Source organism: Ostrinia nubilalis, chromosome 9 (genome assembly GCF_963855985.1).
Source record: "Ostrinia nubilalis chromosome 9, ilOstNubi1.1, whole genome shotgun sequence".
NCBI lineage: Eukaryota > Metazoa > Arthropoda > Insecta > Lepidoptera > Crambidae > Ostrinia > Ostrinia nubilalis.
Window position 1 is genome coordinate 5,681,477 of NC_087096.1, and position 17,841 is coordinate 5,699,317.

The following is a 17,841-nucleotide window of genomic DNA, read 5'->3' on the forward strand; positions in this document are numbered from 1 at the left end:
TCGAGTAGTTGGCAACATTTGGGAAAGACGAGTTGTATGAGGCGTTTGTGTGTCTTGTCAAGAGGTGTCGCTTGGGTGAAGAAATTTCTCCAGTGTTGCCATGCTTTGGGAGATTTGGTCCAAAAATGTCGAAAGTGGAAATAACGACTTCCGGTCAAAAATTTGGATGACGCCTCCTGCAAAAGGGTCGTACAAATGACATTTGACCATTTTCATCTCGATCACCTGGCAACACTGGCAGCTACGGGGAAAAGTAGTTTTTTCGACATGGGTGTCTTTAAAGTTAAGGACGGACAGAAGGAGATATGGCAGAAAATTCCAAAAATGGGGTTTGGTCGGTTATACGACCCAAATTATGGGAAAAATCCGAAAATTCAGAAAATCAAGATGGCGACCGAGTGAGCGGCCATTTTGTAAAAAGTTTCAGATTTCTGATTTTTCAAATGCATTTTTTGGGCAGTTGGCAACATTTGGGAAAGTCGAGTTGTATAGAGCGATTACGTAGTTTGCTGAGGAGTATCGTTTGGAAAAACAACATTTTCCAGTGTTGCCATACTTATTGCATTTTTCGCTTAATCTAGACCATTTTCCGCGCCGAAACCCATTTTTACTTTTTTTCTAACTTTAACCAATCCCGTGAAACAATTCCTTAAAACCACCCAAGTCCCAAAATTTTGTGGCCCCGTAACTGCCAGTGTTGCCAGGTAATCGAGATAAAAATAGTCAAATGTCATTAGTTTGACCTATTTGCAGGAGGCGTCATCCAAATTTTGGACCAAAAGTCGTTATTTCCATTTTTTACATGTTTTGACCAAATCTTTCAAAGTATGGCAACACTGGAAAATGTTATTTTTCCAAACGATACTCCTTAGCAAACTACGTAATTGCTCTATACAACTCGACTTTCCCAAATGTTGCCAACTGCCCAAAAAATGCATTTGAAAAATCAGAAATCTGAAACTTTTTACAAAATGACCGCTCACTCGGTCGCCATCTTGATTTTCTGAATTTTCGGATTTTTCCCATAATCTGGGTCGTATAACCGACCAAACCCCATTTTTGGATTTTTTCTGCCATATCTCCTTCTGTCCGTCCTTAACTTTAAAGACACCCATGTCGAAAAAAAATACTTTTCCCCGTAGCTGCCAGTGTTGCCAGGTGATCGAGATGAAAATGGTCAAATGTCATTTGTACGACCCTTTTGCAGGAGGCGTCATCCAAATTTTTGACCGGAAGTCGATATTTCCACTTTCGACATTTTTGGACCAAATCTCCCAAAGCATGGCAACACTGGAGAAATTTCTTCACCCAAGCGACACCTCTTGACAAGACACACAAACGCCTCATACAACTCGTCTTTCCCAAATGTTGCCAACTACTCGAAAAATGTCACCTTTCAGTTTTAATTTCACTTTACAAAATTCGACAACCGTCATTCAGGACTGATTTTTCGCAGGCAACCCTATACCACCGTGTTCACAATGAAATAATCTTTATTTTCATTTAAATTTGATTAAATTATCAGACCGGTGCAAAATGCTCTATCAATTTACCTGTTTATACCTGGCAACCCGAGAGTTATGACTGGAAAAGAATAGGCAACCTAACGTTTGCATATTCTATGGGCTTCATACTTTCGATTGGTATGGAGTTTGTTTAATAGTCAAACCGATGAAATATTTAAAAATAAAACTTTTTTTAATGATTAATTAATCATATCCTGGACTGAAATTTATTAGGCAACCCTTAAGCAATATAATTATTGACATGTTAAATTGAATATAAAATATGTTTCATCAAATAAGCATCTCGGTGAAGGTCGTTGTATAGCGGGATCTTAGACTACCACCTAACAATTTCCTGTGTGACGTGACAACAGTCGGTCAGCAAATAAACTTTCGATTTAAATTATAATTTACGATTGTGCTATCAGTCAGTATTACCAGAGTGGATAAGACCCGATTTCTCTTGGGATGCGCAAACAAAGTTCTCAGATAAGTGACAAACTGACCATTCGATTTGTCACCAGCGCGCTTGACACATGGCTGACAGAGGGCTTCTCATGTCTGTCAGAGGTGTTGACTGAGCGATCGTCGTCGACAAGTGTCATGATGTCAGATAAACCGTGTGAATCGGCCTTATCGCGATTCCTGCGCTCGCGTCGATGCCGTCTGGCCAGCCGGAGCATAGGATACATGGGAATTGGGGATGACCCATTTACCATGGGAAATGAGTTTTAAGGATAGATAAGGCCTGAATAACACATCTTATCTTATAAATAAAAATCATCCGAATAAGAATCGTCAAATGACGCTACATATGTCGCCATGGTAGAGTTTATTGGACTGTGCGTAATTCTTATCAAAAATTTATGGTTTGCTATTTAGTCGCAAAATTATGTAGATCATTGAACGTTCCCACGATCCGCGTGATCACCGAAAGCATGCGATTGCATGACTAAAATCTTTGCTATCACCTTATCGATACCTTTTTCCCATACGAAACGTTCTTTACCACGCTTTATTTGCGTACAAAACTGATTAACAGCGTTTATCCTAGCAGTAGTTTGTATTTAGTTTCGAGGTATTGAGATGTTCCATTTAGTATTCGATTATTTATTTCGTGCAATTTGTCAAGCTTCTTTCCAATTTGCTATTGGAATTTCTTTAGAATACAGCGTAGCTATATCTATTAGTGCTTCTTTTTCATTGATGGTAACTGTTGTCTAGACAAAAAAGGATGGAAAAGTTTGGTCATGTTTAAAACACTTTAAAATGAGGGCAAGGTATGTGAAAGAGTGAGCTATGTCGCCTCAGTAATGGCATAGCTTCGAAATTGCACCTAAGAGCATAATGACTGCTTGCTGCGCAGCGCAACATTGTCTTGTAAACGTTTAATTGTTAGTTATTTTGAAGTTGTTGCACATTTAAAGTGCGTGGTCTTCAATGTTTTTGTAAACACTCACAGAACATTGTTTGTTTCTAAATTAAGAATTTTTTAAAGCTTTTCCTTATCCGTTGTCAATTCAATGTTAAACTTTTTAATTAGGGTAGGTACCTACCTAAAATATTATTAGACGCTAATGCTGATGGCCCAGTTTTTTCGTGTCGGCGAATTTTATAACATCAGTAGCCAGGATGTATTTTATGCTTGAAGCAAGGTCAGCAGTGTTTATAAAATAACAAGCGACGTCTGTCATCGGGCCCATGTGCGCGGGCGCCGACTCTGGCGCCGCACATGCGCACTCAGCCGAATTCTTATCCTCGTCCAGCCAATGAAAAAACTTTTAAAACTAATTTATGGCGCTTTAGTAACGATACATTAGCGCCCACAATTCAATTCCTTATAACTAAATGGTAACATGTGAATCGGTTTTTTTTGTCTCCGAATCGCATGTGTTCAGTGACATTAATTTATTAATTTGACTTTATGAACTTTTTATATAAATCAGTTTTATTAATGAGACACAAAAGTTATCTGATACCTGCCAGTTTAATTTTGTGATAAATGATAGAAGAATAGATTTAGCAGCAGAATTAGATCTTGGCATACCTCATGCCCATTATTGCCCATGTATGATGAGTAGCAAATTGAATGTCGGTAAACCCATGTCTGCTTATGTAAACTAATTTATTTATTTATTTGTAATAGGTATACTAATGGAAATAAGTCGTTGCGAGTGGATTATCTAAGAATGGTAGCAGCGGAAATGCTTTGCGGTATCGAACTACCGACTCACGCTTCGCTCCAGAGCATGAGTGGTCTATGACTCTATGTATCTTTTATACATAAGAGACAAACAGTGCCCATGAATTAGCAGAGTTGTATGTACTTGTAAAGCTTAGTCACGCTCTGCGATGTGCAGGGTTGGCTCTTCATAAGTCTTGAATTTTTTAGGGGAAAATTTTAAAAAAATTTTCACATTGTTTAATAATCATGATAATTATTGCAATTTTATATTATCTACATTTTTTTTTCTACAACGAGCAAGCTCTTATGGCCTGCATCTCACCTGATGGAAAGTGATGATCAGGCCGAAGGTGGAAGCGAGCTTCACTCGTAATCATGATCGTAAATCTGTAGATAATTGCAACGATTATGATACAAGGTCTTGATCACGTTTAATTTTGGATAGTATTGCTGTTTGTTCTTTAATTTAAAGATTTACGGTTCTAGACAGCCCTAAGAATCCGGCGCGTGAGTGACTGGCAGTGTCGTGTCGCGGGCATCCACTGTTTGTGGTACCGGTTAGGAGCTTGGAGTACACCGATTGGACGAGATGACTCTTACGCCTCCTCCGCAGGAATGTTTGCATGGCAAATGCAGGACTCATACATGTTACTCATGCGTTATGTATGGCAGTTGGAGGAATGCGTATGTTGATGGTAGCCATGTAGACCTCATCGAGAAGTAAGAATAAAATCTTACTGGTCATGTAAATGCTCAGTTCTTACATGTCCTGCATCGGAACTGGTGTCCTTTTAATATGTTTTGGTATTAAAATTAAATGGTTCTACTTGAATGAAAAATAATAGTCCCGAAAAGATCATAATTTACAGCTATCTATCGAGCGTATTGTTTTATCGACTAAGGTCTTATAGTAGAAGGATCTTATCTTACCTTCCTTCCTACACAAGACTCAAAGGGAATAGTATATTAGGAAGTTCAATTGTGTCCACTCCGCTTGATTTATGCGGTGCCATGTTGAGATGTAATTACGTATTTCTAAGGCGGTGACAGCGAATCGCCCACGCGCCATCGCGCACGAGTTGTGCCCATTATACAATCAGGGCGAATCAGCACAGCGGACACTAAGCTACCACTGCAATTTATGCCCGTGCGCACCCAGCGACGCACAATCCAACTCCAGCAATCTACACCCGCTAACTAAGCAATTTCAAACTCAAACGCCGATCTAAAGCGAACAATTTATGCGCCTCGCAACCAGAACGCTTTGTAGATTCGTCGATTAGATTTATGCTTCGCATCCAGGCGATTTCCTAGGCGTAGTCTGCCAGCGCCAATTACCTTATTTCACACTAAATCTAAAGCGTAGCACGTCGTTTAGGCGCAATTGTTTCTGCGTGCGTGTTTTTATTGGAATACTTTGCCCGAGGTTAACGAAAAAGAAAGGGTTTATTTATGCTGGCGTTCAAGCTTTTAAAGTTGATATGACTTATTTTGTCTGACTCATTGTTAACTTGGGACAACTTTGACAGTAGTTACGTCTAGACGGAGACGGCTACTATCCCGTCAGACCTTCGGTTTATCTTTTTGGCCATCAGTTTTAACATTTGACGAACAAAGCATTCCCAAGGTCTGAGCGCCCGACTAAACAAAAATTTCGCAGTGGTAATTGGTGGAGATAAGAAGCCGATTGTTGTCTAGCTAGAGAACTATGAGCTTTAGTTAAAAGCTTTTGTTTTGCTTTCCAAATGAAACCACAAATGTTAACATTCAGACAGAAACCACACGTAATTTTACTGACTTATTGTTCGAATTTTCTCACCAATCAATAATTTGTTGCTACTCTTATTTTTACAAGAAAATTAATTGAAAACTTTGATGAAACTAGATAAAAATCTAGGAACATCTTTCAAGCTATAGAATTTGGCTAACGTTCTAAGATGATCTCAGCTATTATGAAACTGAAATAGGTACTATGTCAAATTTCCAATCGGAAGGAAGATATTTTGAAAACTTATAAGGTTGTATCCTGCTCGCTCGGTCACAATGCACGCACGTGCGGCCGCGGGCGCGACCATTGTCCATTGTCTCGCTCCAATACACCGTACAGGCTTTGACACTTACAATAAGTACATTTACATTCAATATTATACACTACATATCCTCCTTTTAGCCTACGGACTGCTTTAATTTATATTATCCAACTTCAGCTTCAGTGCCCACGCATTCAAATTTCAAAGTTATTACCTTTAAGCAAATCTGATAAGAACGTTAGTTTCATGCGATTTGTTTTCGTTTTAAGGAACATATTCATCCAATATCTTGTAAATTCCAACTAGCAACTTATCGGGATTTCTGAATAGCTAAATGCATAAATGTAGGTACTTATTGGAATAGACAGCAGATTGTGTTCCTTGTTTACAAACTGGTCGGTCGCAAGTAGATCACGGAACTGCTTTGCTTAGTTCCAATCGCCTGGCGGTGACCTAGAAACTAAAAAACAGAGCGCTTGCTTGGCTGTGTGCGTGACAGACAATATGGTTGAGCCCTGTGTGCTCGAGCCTCGAAACTTGAAAGCTTTAAATCTTGGTAGAGGTGCGGACCGCGGTAAAAGGCTGCTGTCTGTGTGCGTGAGACGACAACACGCTTGATAGCGACACAATGCACGACCGCATATTAACGAAATTCATAACAAGAGCTTTTTTATCAAAAGATATTTCGGTACAATTACCAGAACAAACTTCGAAAGTCCAACGTCCAAAAAAGTGACCTTTCCAACCGTTTGGTTAAACAACAAAAAGCTTCAAAACAGCTACATGACTTAAATTACCATAAGTATGTATATTTTTAGAAGGTTGGCTATGGCAACCCTATAAACTGGTATAGTTTTCTATAGACAAATATTTAATATGGCGAATACATTTGACCGTAGGCGTAAAGAGTCCCTGTGATGGAGTGTTTCAGATCAAGTCGTATATCACGTCACATATAGATGTACGACAATACGCGGCCGGCGCGTGGGCAGCGCGGGCGCAACTCGCGTGTCACCGTCCCAGGGTTGCCTGATGAATTATTCAAGAACTTTGTTCTAATAAGAAAGAAAGTCTATTAATCTTTTGGAGAGTACATTTTTAAAAATCTGTGCAAGTCAGGCGATTGATGCTTCGAAAGCTCTATGTAAAAATAGGTCAAAAATGTTTGGCTTTTGTGTTTATAAGAATAACCTTTCAGTATTTTAACGCATACATGGATTTGTCTGTATTACTTACTCAGGAATATGTAAAAGTATCAGCCCTAAATGCTATGGGCGGTAGAGTTTGAGCGCATGCGACATTGTTATCTCCAGCTAGCTTTAGACGAGAATGAATAAAAGTTCGTAGAAAAGACACACATTTATTTTATTATTCTGGTGGAGCCGTTGTGGGCTGCGATAAAGCTTTATGGGACCTGTTATCGTACAGCAACTTTCTACGTAGGTTTACAGAAGATACAAGGCACGTTAAACCAAGTCGCACGAAGAAAACAGAAAAAAACTGACCTCTACACATGTTCTTTCCTATGAAATTATAGGAAAATTATAACAACATTTTGCCCTGGAGCTAATAATTAGAATTAAAAGCTTTTCCTTTCAAAACCCTTGTACTGCTTCGAGGCTACCTCATTTGTATTTGTATTTAAACATTCATAAACGTCGGAGTTTTTTAATTTATTTTAATAATTGCAATTTACCTGTTAACCACACACTTAAGATCCAATTTGTGCCTATTCATGTAAATTAGAATGAGATTCACGCGTTTTATAATACCGGTCTTGTAAGGTTTCAACAAGAATTTGGTTGCGGGGCCTGGACTTTATATGAGGAAAAAATACATAACGTTTAAGGCTTCGTTCTCAATGTCCTGCTGGGAGGGACAATGTTAATTCGGACACGTTCAGTTTCTGGCCCTCTTTCCAGGGTGCACAGGATTTTTATAAAAACTAAAGTATTTTACGTAATTTACTGTGTATGGAACCGCTGAGCTTTGTATGTTTATCTTAGGTTTTATATGTCAATCTTATTGAAAATTAACAGTTAATTAGGTAAAAGCTTCAATCCAAAGCAGCAAGTTAGGTAGCTTTATTTATATAGCTAAAAGTTGTTAGTTGTTAATTAGCTCAATAAAACCAGAGTCTTTTGTTCATAGCGTAGGATCATAGTTTAAAATGTTGTTATAATAATGTTTATTTAATAATATTTACGATTCAATAATAGGTATCGCACGCACGAGCTGGATTGACAACTACATTATTACAGTTACCAACGGCGCCCGCTTATTTTTGTCTTGACATTTAACAAAAGGCCGTTTATCTAGAAATTTAATAGTCGTATACTTTCATTTACATAACTAGTCAGACGTAGCACTTAGGCATTTAAGGATTTAAATGGTATGTTAATTTGAAAAACGTTTTCTACTCGGGTTGATTTAGAATATTAACACAAATATGTTAAAGTTTATAATTTTAGTGTCCCAATAAAACCTTTAAAATCGGATAGTTCTTACGAATTTTATCGTGGGCTGTAAAATGCCGTTGTAAACTTGTGAACATCTTATTTGAGGATATAAAATAAAGTGGATATCACATAAATTACCTACATAGTAGAAGCAATAAAGTTCGCGATCACACGTAGTAGATTGTACAGCCGGTACCTAAAGCTCACAGCGGTACCTACAATACTTTTTTCTTCAAGAACACTAATTTGGTCCCGCGCGTGACTTCATTTCGATTGTGATTCTTTTGACTTATTGGAAAGAGATAAGGCTGTGCTAGGGTCAACGTGTGCGAGAGAGACGCGACCATTTTGAGGAATGACTCCGAAATGCATTAGCAGCTTTTAGTTCGGTATCGCGTCATTTGCTTGTAATGACCGGGAATAGCTTCGATTTGAATCGGCTGATGATAATGTGCCTGAGCATTTTATTCGGTAAATGGATACGATGGTAGGTACATCGACTTTTTGCTTCACAGCATCTTAATAATACACACACCCTTTGAGGTATGTCCGAAATTGAACTAAGCTTTGAATTGATGTTTGAGTTTGAATGAACTTTTCTGAAACAACACTAGGCCCAGTTTTTTGATTCATGGTTAAAATAACAAATTGTTAAATTTTGCTACTAATGGTTAAATATTAACAAAATGTTAACTGATAGTTAAAAAATGTACTAAAAGTCAAGCTAACCATTGTTCGAAAAACATTTTTTTCTGATATTTAACCACTTGTCATTTGACATCTGTCAAATTTGACTATTGGTTATTTTAACTACGAATCAAAAAACCGGGCCTAAGGTTAATTTCTTAACCTAGATAACTTAATGTAGAGTAATAAACTCTACATTCAAAAGCATGACCAATCCTGTCATTTGGTCTAATATTAATATTTAATTATTCTTGAATTTAAATCGAGTTTACCTAGTCATTATAGCAGTGCCCAAGTAGGTACCGGCTACCGATGTTAACTAGGAAATGAGAGACACTTCTACTGCCTAAGATTGAAATGACAAACAAGATTGTATAAATTATTTATGTTTGATATTAACTTCATGAATAATTTAGTGTATTAGTACCAAATACAATTAATCACAATCACGCAACACCATTACGAACGCAATATTTTACGGCCAGAAACAGAAAATAAATGAGGTACAACTCGTTCCAGTACAGTTATCGTTCTATGGTGTTTTTACGTGTGTGTTTGGTAACAAAAAATCTACCTTACGTGGTTTTTATGTCGCGTTGTTTTTGTATTTGTTTTAACGCGATAGGGTGAGCGTTAAGGGATGGTACATGGTACGTTATTGGAATGTAAATATTGAAAGAGAATAACGATAAAAGTTAATGTCTAGTTTAGATAGTAGAAAATATTTGAACCAAAACATAAACTGCATGATTTGCTTGATATTAAAATGCAGTTAGGTAACTAGAACAAGTATACCGTTCGAGTTAAATTAACATCGTCACTATCTAATATCTAAGAAAGCACAAGCTTATTAAACTTAATTACATATAGCAGTTCTCTTTCCGCAATCTATCTGAAACTAGATTAAATTCAAGGGAAAATAAAAATAATTTTATTGACACACTATTAATATTTGTTCAACCCTGAGTTTGGGGTGAAATCACGTGTGCGACTGAGCTCGATGGCCATGCCACACTTGTTGCTATTAGTTCTTAATTTACAGCGCACATATTTCAACATTCGACCCATTAGAGGGATTAAGGAAGCCCCTCGATGACGGGAAAGGAGGATATGACATTCCAAAAGTATTTAAAGAAATTATTCATAAATTGACGGGCAATAAATCAAGTCTTTGTAAAATCACTGTGGATCGAAGAAAGTGTTGTAATAAAAGGGACGTTGTAGCGGCTTTTAGAAAGCTATGAAATCGTAAATGTTTGCGGTTTTATGCAACTGGAATGCAATAATAACATTGGCGCAGAAAAGAACAACATCCCATTAAAATCTAAAAGGGTTCTTCACGAACTTGGATCGAGACGGTAAAAAATATGATATTTTTATTAGCAAGACGACGTTTAAGTCTTTTGTACTGAAATTTAATACTTTGGCTTAAAGTACCTACTTAAATCGTGGCTCGGAGGCAGAGGTTCCTGGAGGAGGCTGTGTGGTGCGTGCGCGCGCATGCAGCGAGTGTCATCCGTCACGAGGGCGCGGCCACACAGACAATGAGCTTTACATAAAGGCATTGTCGTGCTTTTATTGCACCGCCATCGGGCCATGTAAAATCTTAACGTGGCATCTTTTATAGTGTGCCTGTGCACCGTCGTATATTTTAGTTTTATGGCGCGCTTGTGATCGCGGCTGTGGGCGAGCGTGGGCGCTACTCCAGTATTGCGGCCCACGTGCCACTGATGGGAGATAGCATTGTCCGCTCGCGGCTTGTTTATGGTACCACTTGTGAGATATCAACGAGAAATGACACTTCGCTGGCCGTAATCTCGCCCGCTCCTTGGGCCAGCTTTCGATCTAGATTTTATACCCTTAAGCTCGCTCTACGTAATGATGGCTTAGCTCCGAACGTCTAACAGGGAACGCAATTTACGCCTCACGCATTGTTGATTTAACGTATTCGATAAAACGAGTTATTTTAGGCAAACCATTTTATTGGTGTTAAATATTGATGAGAAATACGCAAACCTCCAAAGTTTCTCATCACAGTCTTTGAATGTGATTTATTATACAAATTGAATTACTTTTAAGGTAACAGGTATTTTGGTGATTGAATTAAAGATTACGTATATTCCTTGCTGTTTTCATACATAATCACGGCGGGCGTCCGACAATGGATGAGTGTGGTCAAAAAGCGGTGGCAGTATAAGAAATTTTTAATAATTTTAATGGGAAATGTTCCGCGGCGGCTGCGCGCGCGGCGCTACGGGCGCGATAGGAATACGTAATAAGCTTTCTTTCGGAATTTATGTCTTCGGTAGCGGCAGTGTCCCAATCAGATTGTCCAAATATGATTAAAACTACTTTCTGACCGTAATATATGGAAAGGGCCTCAAACTAGAAACATAATCACATTAATTAAGTAAATAACCGTACGCAGCGACGTGTAATTTATTGCCTTTTTTGTTAGTAGTACTGGAACCAATACTGGTTTTAAATTTTTAATACTGCGGTAACTTTTTCGTACTCTCTCATGATTAGAATAAGGTAAAGGACCCTAAATAATCAGCACTTAACAAAATTAGAATCCGTATGTAGCAGGAAGACGCTGGATGCAGGCCGCTACCAACCGGTATTTGTGGAAATCATTGGGGGAGGCCTATGTTCAGCAGTGGACGTCCTATGGCTGAAATAATCATGATGAAGAATCTAAGTTCTTTAATCCATTCTAAACCTAACTTCTCTTTGTCCACAGTGGTCTCACCTCAACAACAGAGCGGGGGGTGACTCCAGTGTACCTCCGCTGCAGAGAAGGCAGCGTGTCGTGGGTGTACCCTCGCGGAGCCCTGCGGCTGCTGTTCAGGCCTTCGCTGCCGGCCGGCGAGCGCGAGTTCAGGGTCTGCGTGCGAGTCATCAGGCGGCCCGACCCGCCCGACTTGTTTCATGCAGAGCGGCTGAATGATACAGGTTAGAGAGTTTGTAATTTGAAATAACGATATTAAAACCGTTACTTGATTCATGAATAAATGCTAGTTAAAAGCGTTTTAATTGGGTCTAGAGATAGACAAGTATCACTTTAGTTTGGAAAATCGAATCCGTTGAAACTCCATACTAAAAAAAAGGCTTTCCGACCATCTTTCGATATGAAAACTGACACCTTTTGCATTTTGTCTGGGGATGCAGATAGTGATGGTTTAATATGGCAACATTGTACGTTTCATATCTGGTTCATATCATAATAATAACAGAATACCTTCTAACCGTAAGGTTAGAAAATAATTTAACCAGATATTAAAGTTACCATGTCGCCATTTTAGATCCTCGGGCATAATGGTGACATGTATGGGTTATTTTAAGTTTTATCCATAATGCCCTGAAATAATATATCTATAGTGACATGTGCGGGGTCAGAACGAGCGTGCATGTCCCCAGGCAGCCTGACCCGCTCGGCCTGCTCTATCATCTCACAACTACTACACTATCTATGTTACGACGCCTTCGTAATCGTAGCCTTTTATCCGCGTTTCAAGAATTTTATATTCGCTCAAATTTAACGGACACGATTACTCTTAAGAGATGTAACCGATAAAAAACTGCTCGTACCGTCACAAACACCTTATCCGATGGAACTCCCCATCATAAAACCAGTCGAAACAAGAGGATGACTTTTGTGAAAAATCTTTTATCTAAAGTTTGTAAGCGAGAATAACAAGAATATTAACCGCTATCTAGTTAAAAATATGTAAACTCCAATTCCAGGTACTGATAACGAGATTGTTGAGTTATAAAACGTGTAATATGCAAGTATTTTTATGTCCCTGCCGACCCAAAACGTTTCTTATAATGATTTCAGATAAACTGCTTTCAAGGACAGGACTACCTTATTAAGAATTCATTACTTATTTACAGCATTACAAATCGATTTTCCGTTAAATTTAAATGAAGCATTCTTCATAAAAGTGTTCTTTTTTTTTTCAGGAGTCGCCGAGCGCTTCCCGGCGCGTTTGTTCGTGGAAGGCACGCACAAGTTGGTTCCTCTGTACGCGCCCGACGACGGTGATCCTAAGGAGTTACGATGCTTCCGCAGCAGAAAAGGCCGAGCTGCTTTGTATGTAGAGGCCGAACCAGAGGAAGGGACCAAGAGGCGCGAGGCTACCTTCAAGTACGAGGCCCGCCCGCTCGTAAGGAGGCACTACGACCCAGCCACGGCTGACTGCAGACCCTGCTCAGAAGCTGAATTGGAGCTAGCTTTCTGCACCAGTGATTTAGGTATGTTTATACAGCACTTAATTGGACGCAGGTGACATCAACACTTGCAATAATTATCTGATCGATGAATAAACTTGTCGAACAAGAATACAAACATTACGGCACGTAGAGACAATTGTGGGGCTAATTACACAGTGGCTGATGTGATATGTTTCTACCCTTACATTTGAGGCAGGATTGCACCACCGCGTAATGAGTTAGCAGAAGCGGGCGCTGAATGTTAATCAACTCTTGCGCCGCACCGCACCGTAATTTGTCGCCATAATCAACATTCCTCTCGCCCGCAATTAAATTAAAGCCTTATTACCCGAGAATATAATTCCCTCATACAACGACGAATATTTGTAAACGGCGGCGTGCGTTAACATGTTATTCGGGAGAAATTCAGAATTTACCTCGTTAAATCTAAATGTGATAAAGTGAAAAAGCTGTTTTCGTTCTTTTGATTCGTTCCGCAGAGCGGTTGTGAGTTTGCTTCTTAGAAGCGCATTAAATTGCAAAGCGCACCGGACTTGCGGAAGCTTTTGTGTACGCAACGGGATAGCGCCAATCTGGGCTCGTCTAGTTTCAATTTACGGGCATAACAGTTGAACTCGATAAGTACTGGACAAACTAGTATGGCGAGGCGGCACGCGACGCGGCGGGGAGTAGATGTGGGCTTTTTATTCTCGTTTGATAAATGATAATAGTCGGAGATGCGTTGCCCGCGGGTCGGCGGGCGGCCGCCTTCGCCGTATTAACCATCTCTGTCACGTATCATTGAAATTTTAGTTTGTCATGCCATATAATAATTACCGACATTTTTTGTATGCACGATACTAATCGAGCTTGGAGATTTTGAGGGACCCATCATGTTGCTGATGGACACATTATAACTTATTTCCTGTAGATTCCTGTAGATGTAACTTTCTTTATAAGAAAATTTAACGTACGTTACTCTACATATAAAAAATTAAGACCTGCAAAAAATAATAATTAAACAAGACATGTCAGAATTGCGACTAGAAACAAATTGTGAGAACATTCAGCTCGGATAGACAAGATCGTTAGTCAAACTTCGGCATAATTATAGGCTTTCTGGGCGGAGTAGGGTTGATGACCGTTTACCAAAGGCCCGCACTATTCACTTATCTCGCTCAAACAAAAGCTTTGGAAAAAACGCAGTTACTACATTTGCGCTTACTCACGCCGAAGCAAAAAATGTAGCGGCGGACAATGGCGACACAGTGATTAATACTTCTAACAAATCTATATCTACTATGTCGAATTGCGCCGATGTATTTTGGTACTCAAAGTATTAAGTATTACGTCATTTTAGCCTGAAGGCAGCACGGTTGATAACCGGAGCTAGGACTAAGTATTTTGTTATAGGAAACATAATGCGCTCGGTTTAGACTGCAAGATAATAATATTTCTTTATTATAATACTGGCTGTCGACGGTGATTCGTTAAAGTTTGGATCTAAGAAAGTTCGATTAATGTTATAAAAGGTAGAATATTGTACCGGCTGGTACTGCTTTAAACTCTACACTCTACATTAGCTACTATAAGACTAATGACCTAAAAATATGTCACTCTACAGGGTGGAAATGATAAGTGATCTCACTCGATTATTTGTAAACTATACAAGATATCCAAAAACTGGTTACTGATCCTGAAAGTGCTTCACGAGCTCTATCCAACGGTATCAATAAAATAGATTACAAAATAAACTGGATCTTTCTGAAAATTCAATTCCACCCTGTATATAGGTACTATTCTTTTACTAGAAAAGTTGTACCTAAGTACTTATTTGTTGATCGAGATAGAGCAAACTAAACTTACTTTCTTCAACGGTTTACTAACATACCTTTCCATTGCTGCAGTGTCCCGAGGAGTGATCGTGGGCAGCGAGCAGCGGGAAGACCTAGACACCACGCAGCTGACAGTTCGGCTGACCAAGCTGATCCGGGCTACGGGGCGCGCGTCTGACGAACACAAGGACTCTGATGACTTGGACGATGACGGCGAATACTTCAGGTAATAATGATGCTGAAACTTAAGCAGAAGTAGTTGGTAATACGGAAAAAAATTACATTTACTTAGCAATCAATACTTAATCATTTATTGCGTAGTGAACTTTAAATGTAGAGCATTATGAGCCCTAGCTGAAGCTTAGGGCATCGTTATTAAAAGAGGGGAGGAATGACTATTTTGAATTTGAATCAAAGTAGATAGGTAGGTATCATTGATTTAATGTAGGGCTATGGTAGGCAAAGGTTTCTTGAATTTTTTTTGGGTTAGAATAGTCACACATTGAAACCAAGTGTAAGTTAACTTTAGGAAGAGGCATTTAAAAAATGATTTGTTTGAGAAATCTTATGTCTGTGAACTTTTAAAGCAGTCAAATATAAAATTAAAATTTTGTTTCAGGTACGAAGTAGACAACACTTTAGAGCGCAGCACGACGCGCAAGCGCACTAGACGGCGGGCGCGCGCGTTGCACGCGCACGTGCACGTAGGCGCAGCGTGCGGCGCGGCGGCCGGCGCCGGCGAGTTCCTGGTCATGGCGCGGCGCCGTCTTGGCCGATATGCTCTTGTATGCGCGCCGAGACTTCGCGATTGGGAGGAGTTAGTGGCTCGGAGAACCGCTGAGGGCTCGTCGCATTGCTTGCTGCAGCACTAGCGAGGTATACAGCTGCTGAAAGGTCAGCTGAATATGCTCGCAGTGTGAACAACACATCAGCTGAAAATTGGTTAGCAACTGTTTGAGTGGCATTCAAGGGACAGTGTGCGCGTTACGCCATCGAAAGTTGGGCAGGTGTTCTTATTTACGCATGTCACACGTGACGTGCATCATACGTGCAACTTCGGTGCCAGATTCAGCCCAAGAAGAACAAGTACCGTATGCATATAGCTTAATGAACACTATATTGCTAACAGCTGGGTCGTCGATGTTACGCAATATTGTGGTATCGCTCGTCAACGCAAGTTGCCGTTGCGTATGCTATAAGTCGATGTGATGTTAATATATTAAGTTTTAAAATAGTCTATAATCCCGCTGAGAAATCGGCTGCTGGTCCCATGAGTGTTCTGTGAAGTCTCCCATTATTGGGTTAGAAATACAACTGTATAAGCTAAAGACATTTGTACTAAAACGGTCGTTTGCAGGCATTCGATGTGTACCTTTAGATAATGCATTAGCTGCAGTTTTCCTTCTCAGGTAGTTAGACGGCTGGACCGGTATTTTAATGTGATTGATCCAAGATTGTAAAGAGAATTCTTTAAAATTCTTCGAAATGAATTCACAAAAATCAAACAAGGTTGGATAGCTGGCTGACTCCTTGTGATAGTGTATGTATTTAAGATTTAAGCCGAAATGCTTCATGAAAACAATTAGAGCTAAGTTAATAGATAAAAATTCAGTCAGTGTTATGTAACCATTAAATAATGGTAGCAGATTCTTGATTTTGAATATTCCTATTTTTTGTATAAAATACATAACATCAAATTAGTATTTGTAGCTTGCCATGAAATTGCTTGTCTTTAATGCAATATGTACAGAATCGTAGTTTTTATCGAGAAATTTTTATATTTTATTGTAAATCTATATGACAAAGTATTGTGGTCCAGAGTGCCAAAATCTATAAAGATCTTCATATAAGTAGATATAAGGTTGATCTCAACTGTGTACATATTATGTTAAGACCGCAATGGTGATTGATAGCCATATTAGTTTAGTATCAACATTAAGCCAACAATCTTACCTAAATATTCTGTAAGTAATACCTATATTGAACAGTATTACATAATAATATTTCAAAACAAATAATATGGTATAAACTATACATTGTAATAATAAAGTTTATCAGATTTGGTGCTACCGACCCACGATGTCTTCTATAATGTGCTTCCAGAAAGAAAGTTTACATATAAATGTTTAGTAATATATTTTCAATATTAAAACTAGTAATCTGTACTATTTTAGAAAAAAATGGCTGAAAGAATTTAAAAAAAAATCAAATCAAATATTATATTGTTATGAGGATATCTCATTTTATAACTAAGTGATAGAGAACCTCAGAATATAATATAGTATATTTTATTGTGAATATTTTAGTAATATATTTGTACAAAGTTTATTGATAGTTGTCAATATGTGATATAGAATACAACGAGTATATTATATTGTGAAATGCCTATTGTATATAACATAGATATTTGACTTTTATGGTGTTTATATATAAATATACTGCCTAATTAAAATTGTTAAATAAAATAGTTACAAAACTTTATCATGGTGTATGTTATTTTTGAATTTCTTGGTCCTTACATTGAAATAATAAGAAAACGTCATATTATAGCAGTTCATTTATTGAAAAATCACAACTGATACCACATAGAAAAACTACTCGGCACGGTTTAACTCTTAACTATACATAATATCACATAAACACTTTATAATTTGATAGACTATGTACATAGATTTCATAGTTTTGGTACAATGTGAACGTTTCAATCACCAAGTGATCACAACTAGAATAAATAAACGAAGAACAAATAAAATAAATTAACATTTCCTTATGTCGGTGATAATAAAAAAGTAAATAAACTTATTTTAACAATAAACTAAAGAAGAAATTAACAAAAAAGAAATAATGTAGAATGGATCGGAATTTACGTTTATTCGTGACTGCACTTATTTGGTAATAATAAGGGTTTTGTACAACATCTACAAC

The 17,841-nt window shown here is 38.3% G+C and overlaps 1 protein-coding gene across 1 annotated transcript in view; it reads left to right on the plus strand.

The window, feature by feature from the left end:
- Positions 1 to 17,841, plus strand: part of LOC135074479 (meteorin-like protein) — a 37,088-nt gene extending 19,247 nt beyond the window's left edge. Inside the window, exons 2-5 of the mRNA XM_063968769.1 lie at positions 11,610 to 11,821; positions 12,833 to 13,123; positions 14,989 to 15,142; positions 15,536 to 17,841. Coding sequence (XP_063824839.1) covers positions 11,610 to 11,821; positions 12,833 to 13,123; positions 14,989 to 15,142; positions 15,536 to 15,788 — 910 coding nt within the window. The 3' untranslated portion in view covers positions 15,789 to 17,841. The remainder of the gene's footprint in view (positions 1 to 11,609; positions 11,822 to 12,832; positions 13,124 to 14,988; positions 15,143 to 15,535) is intronic.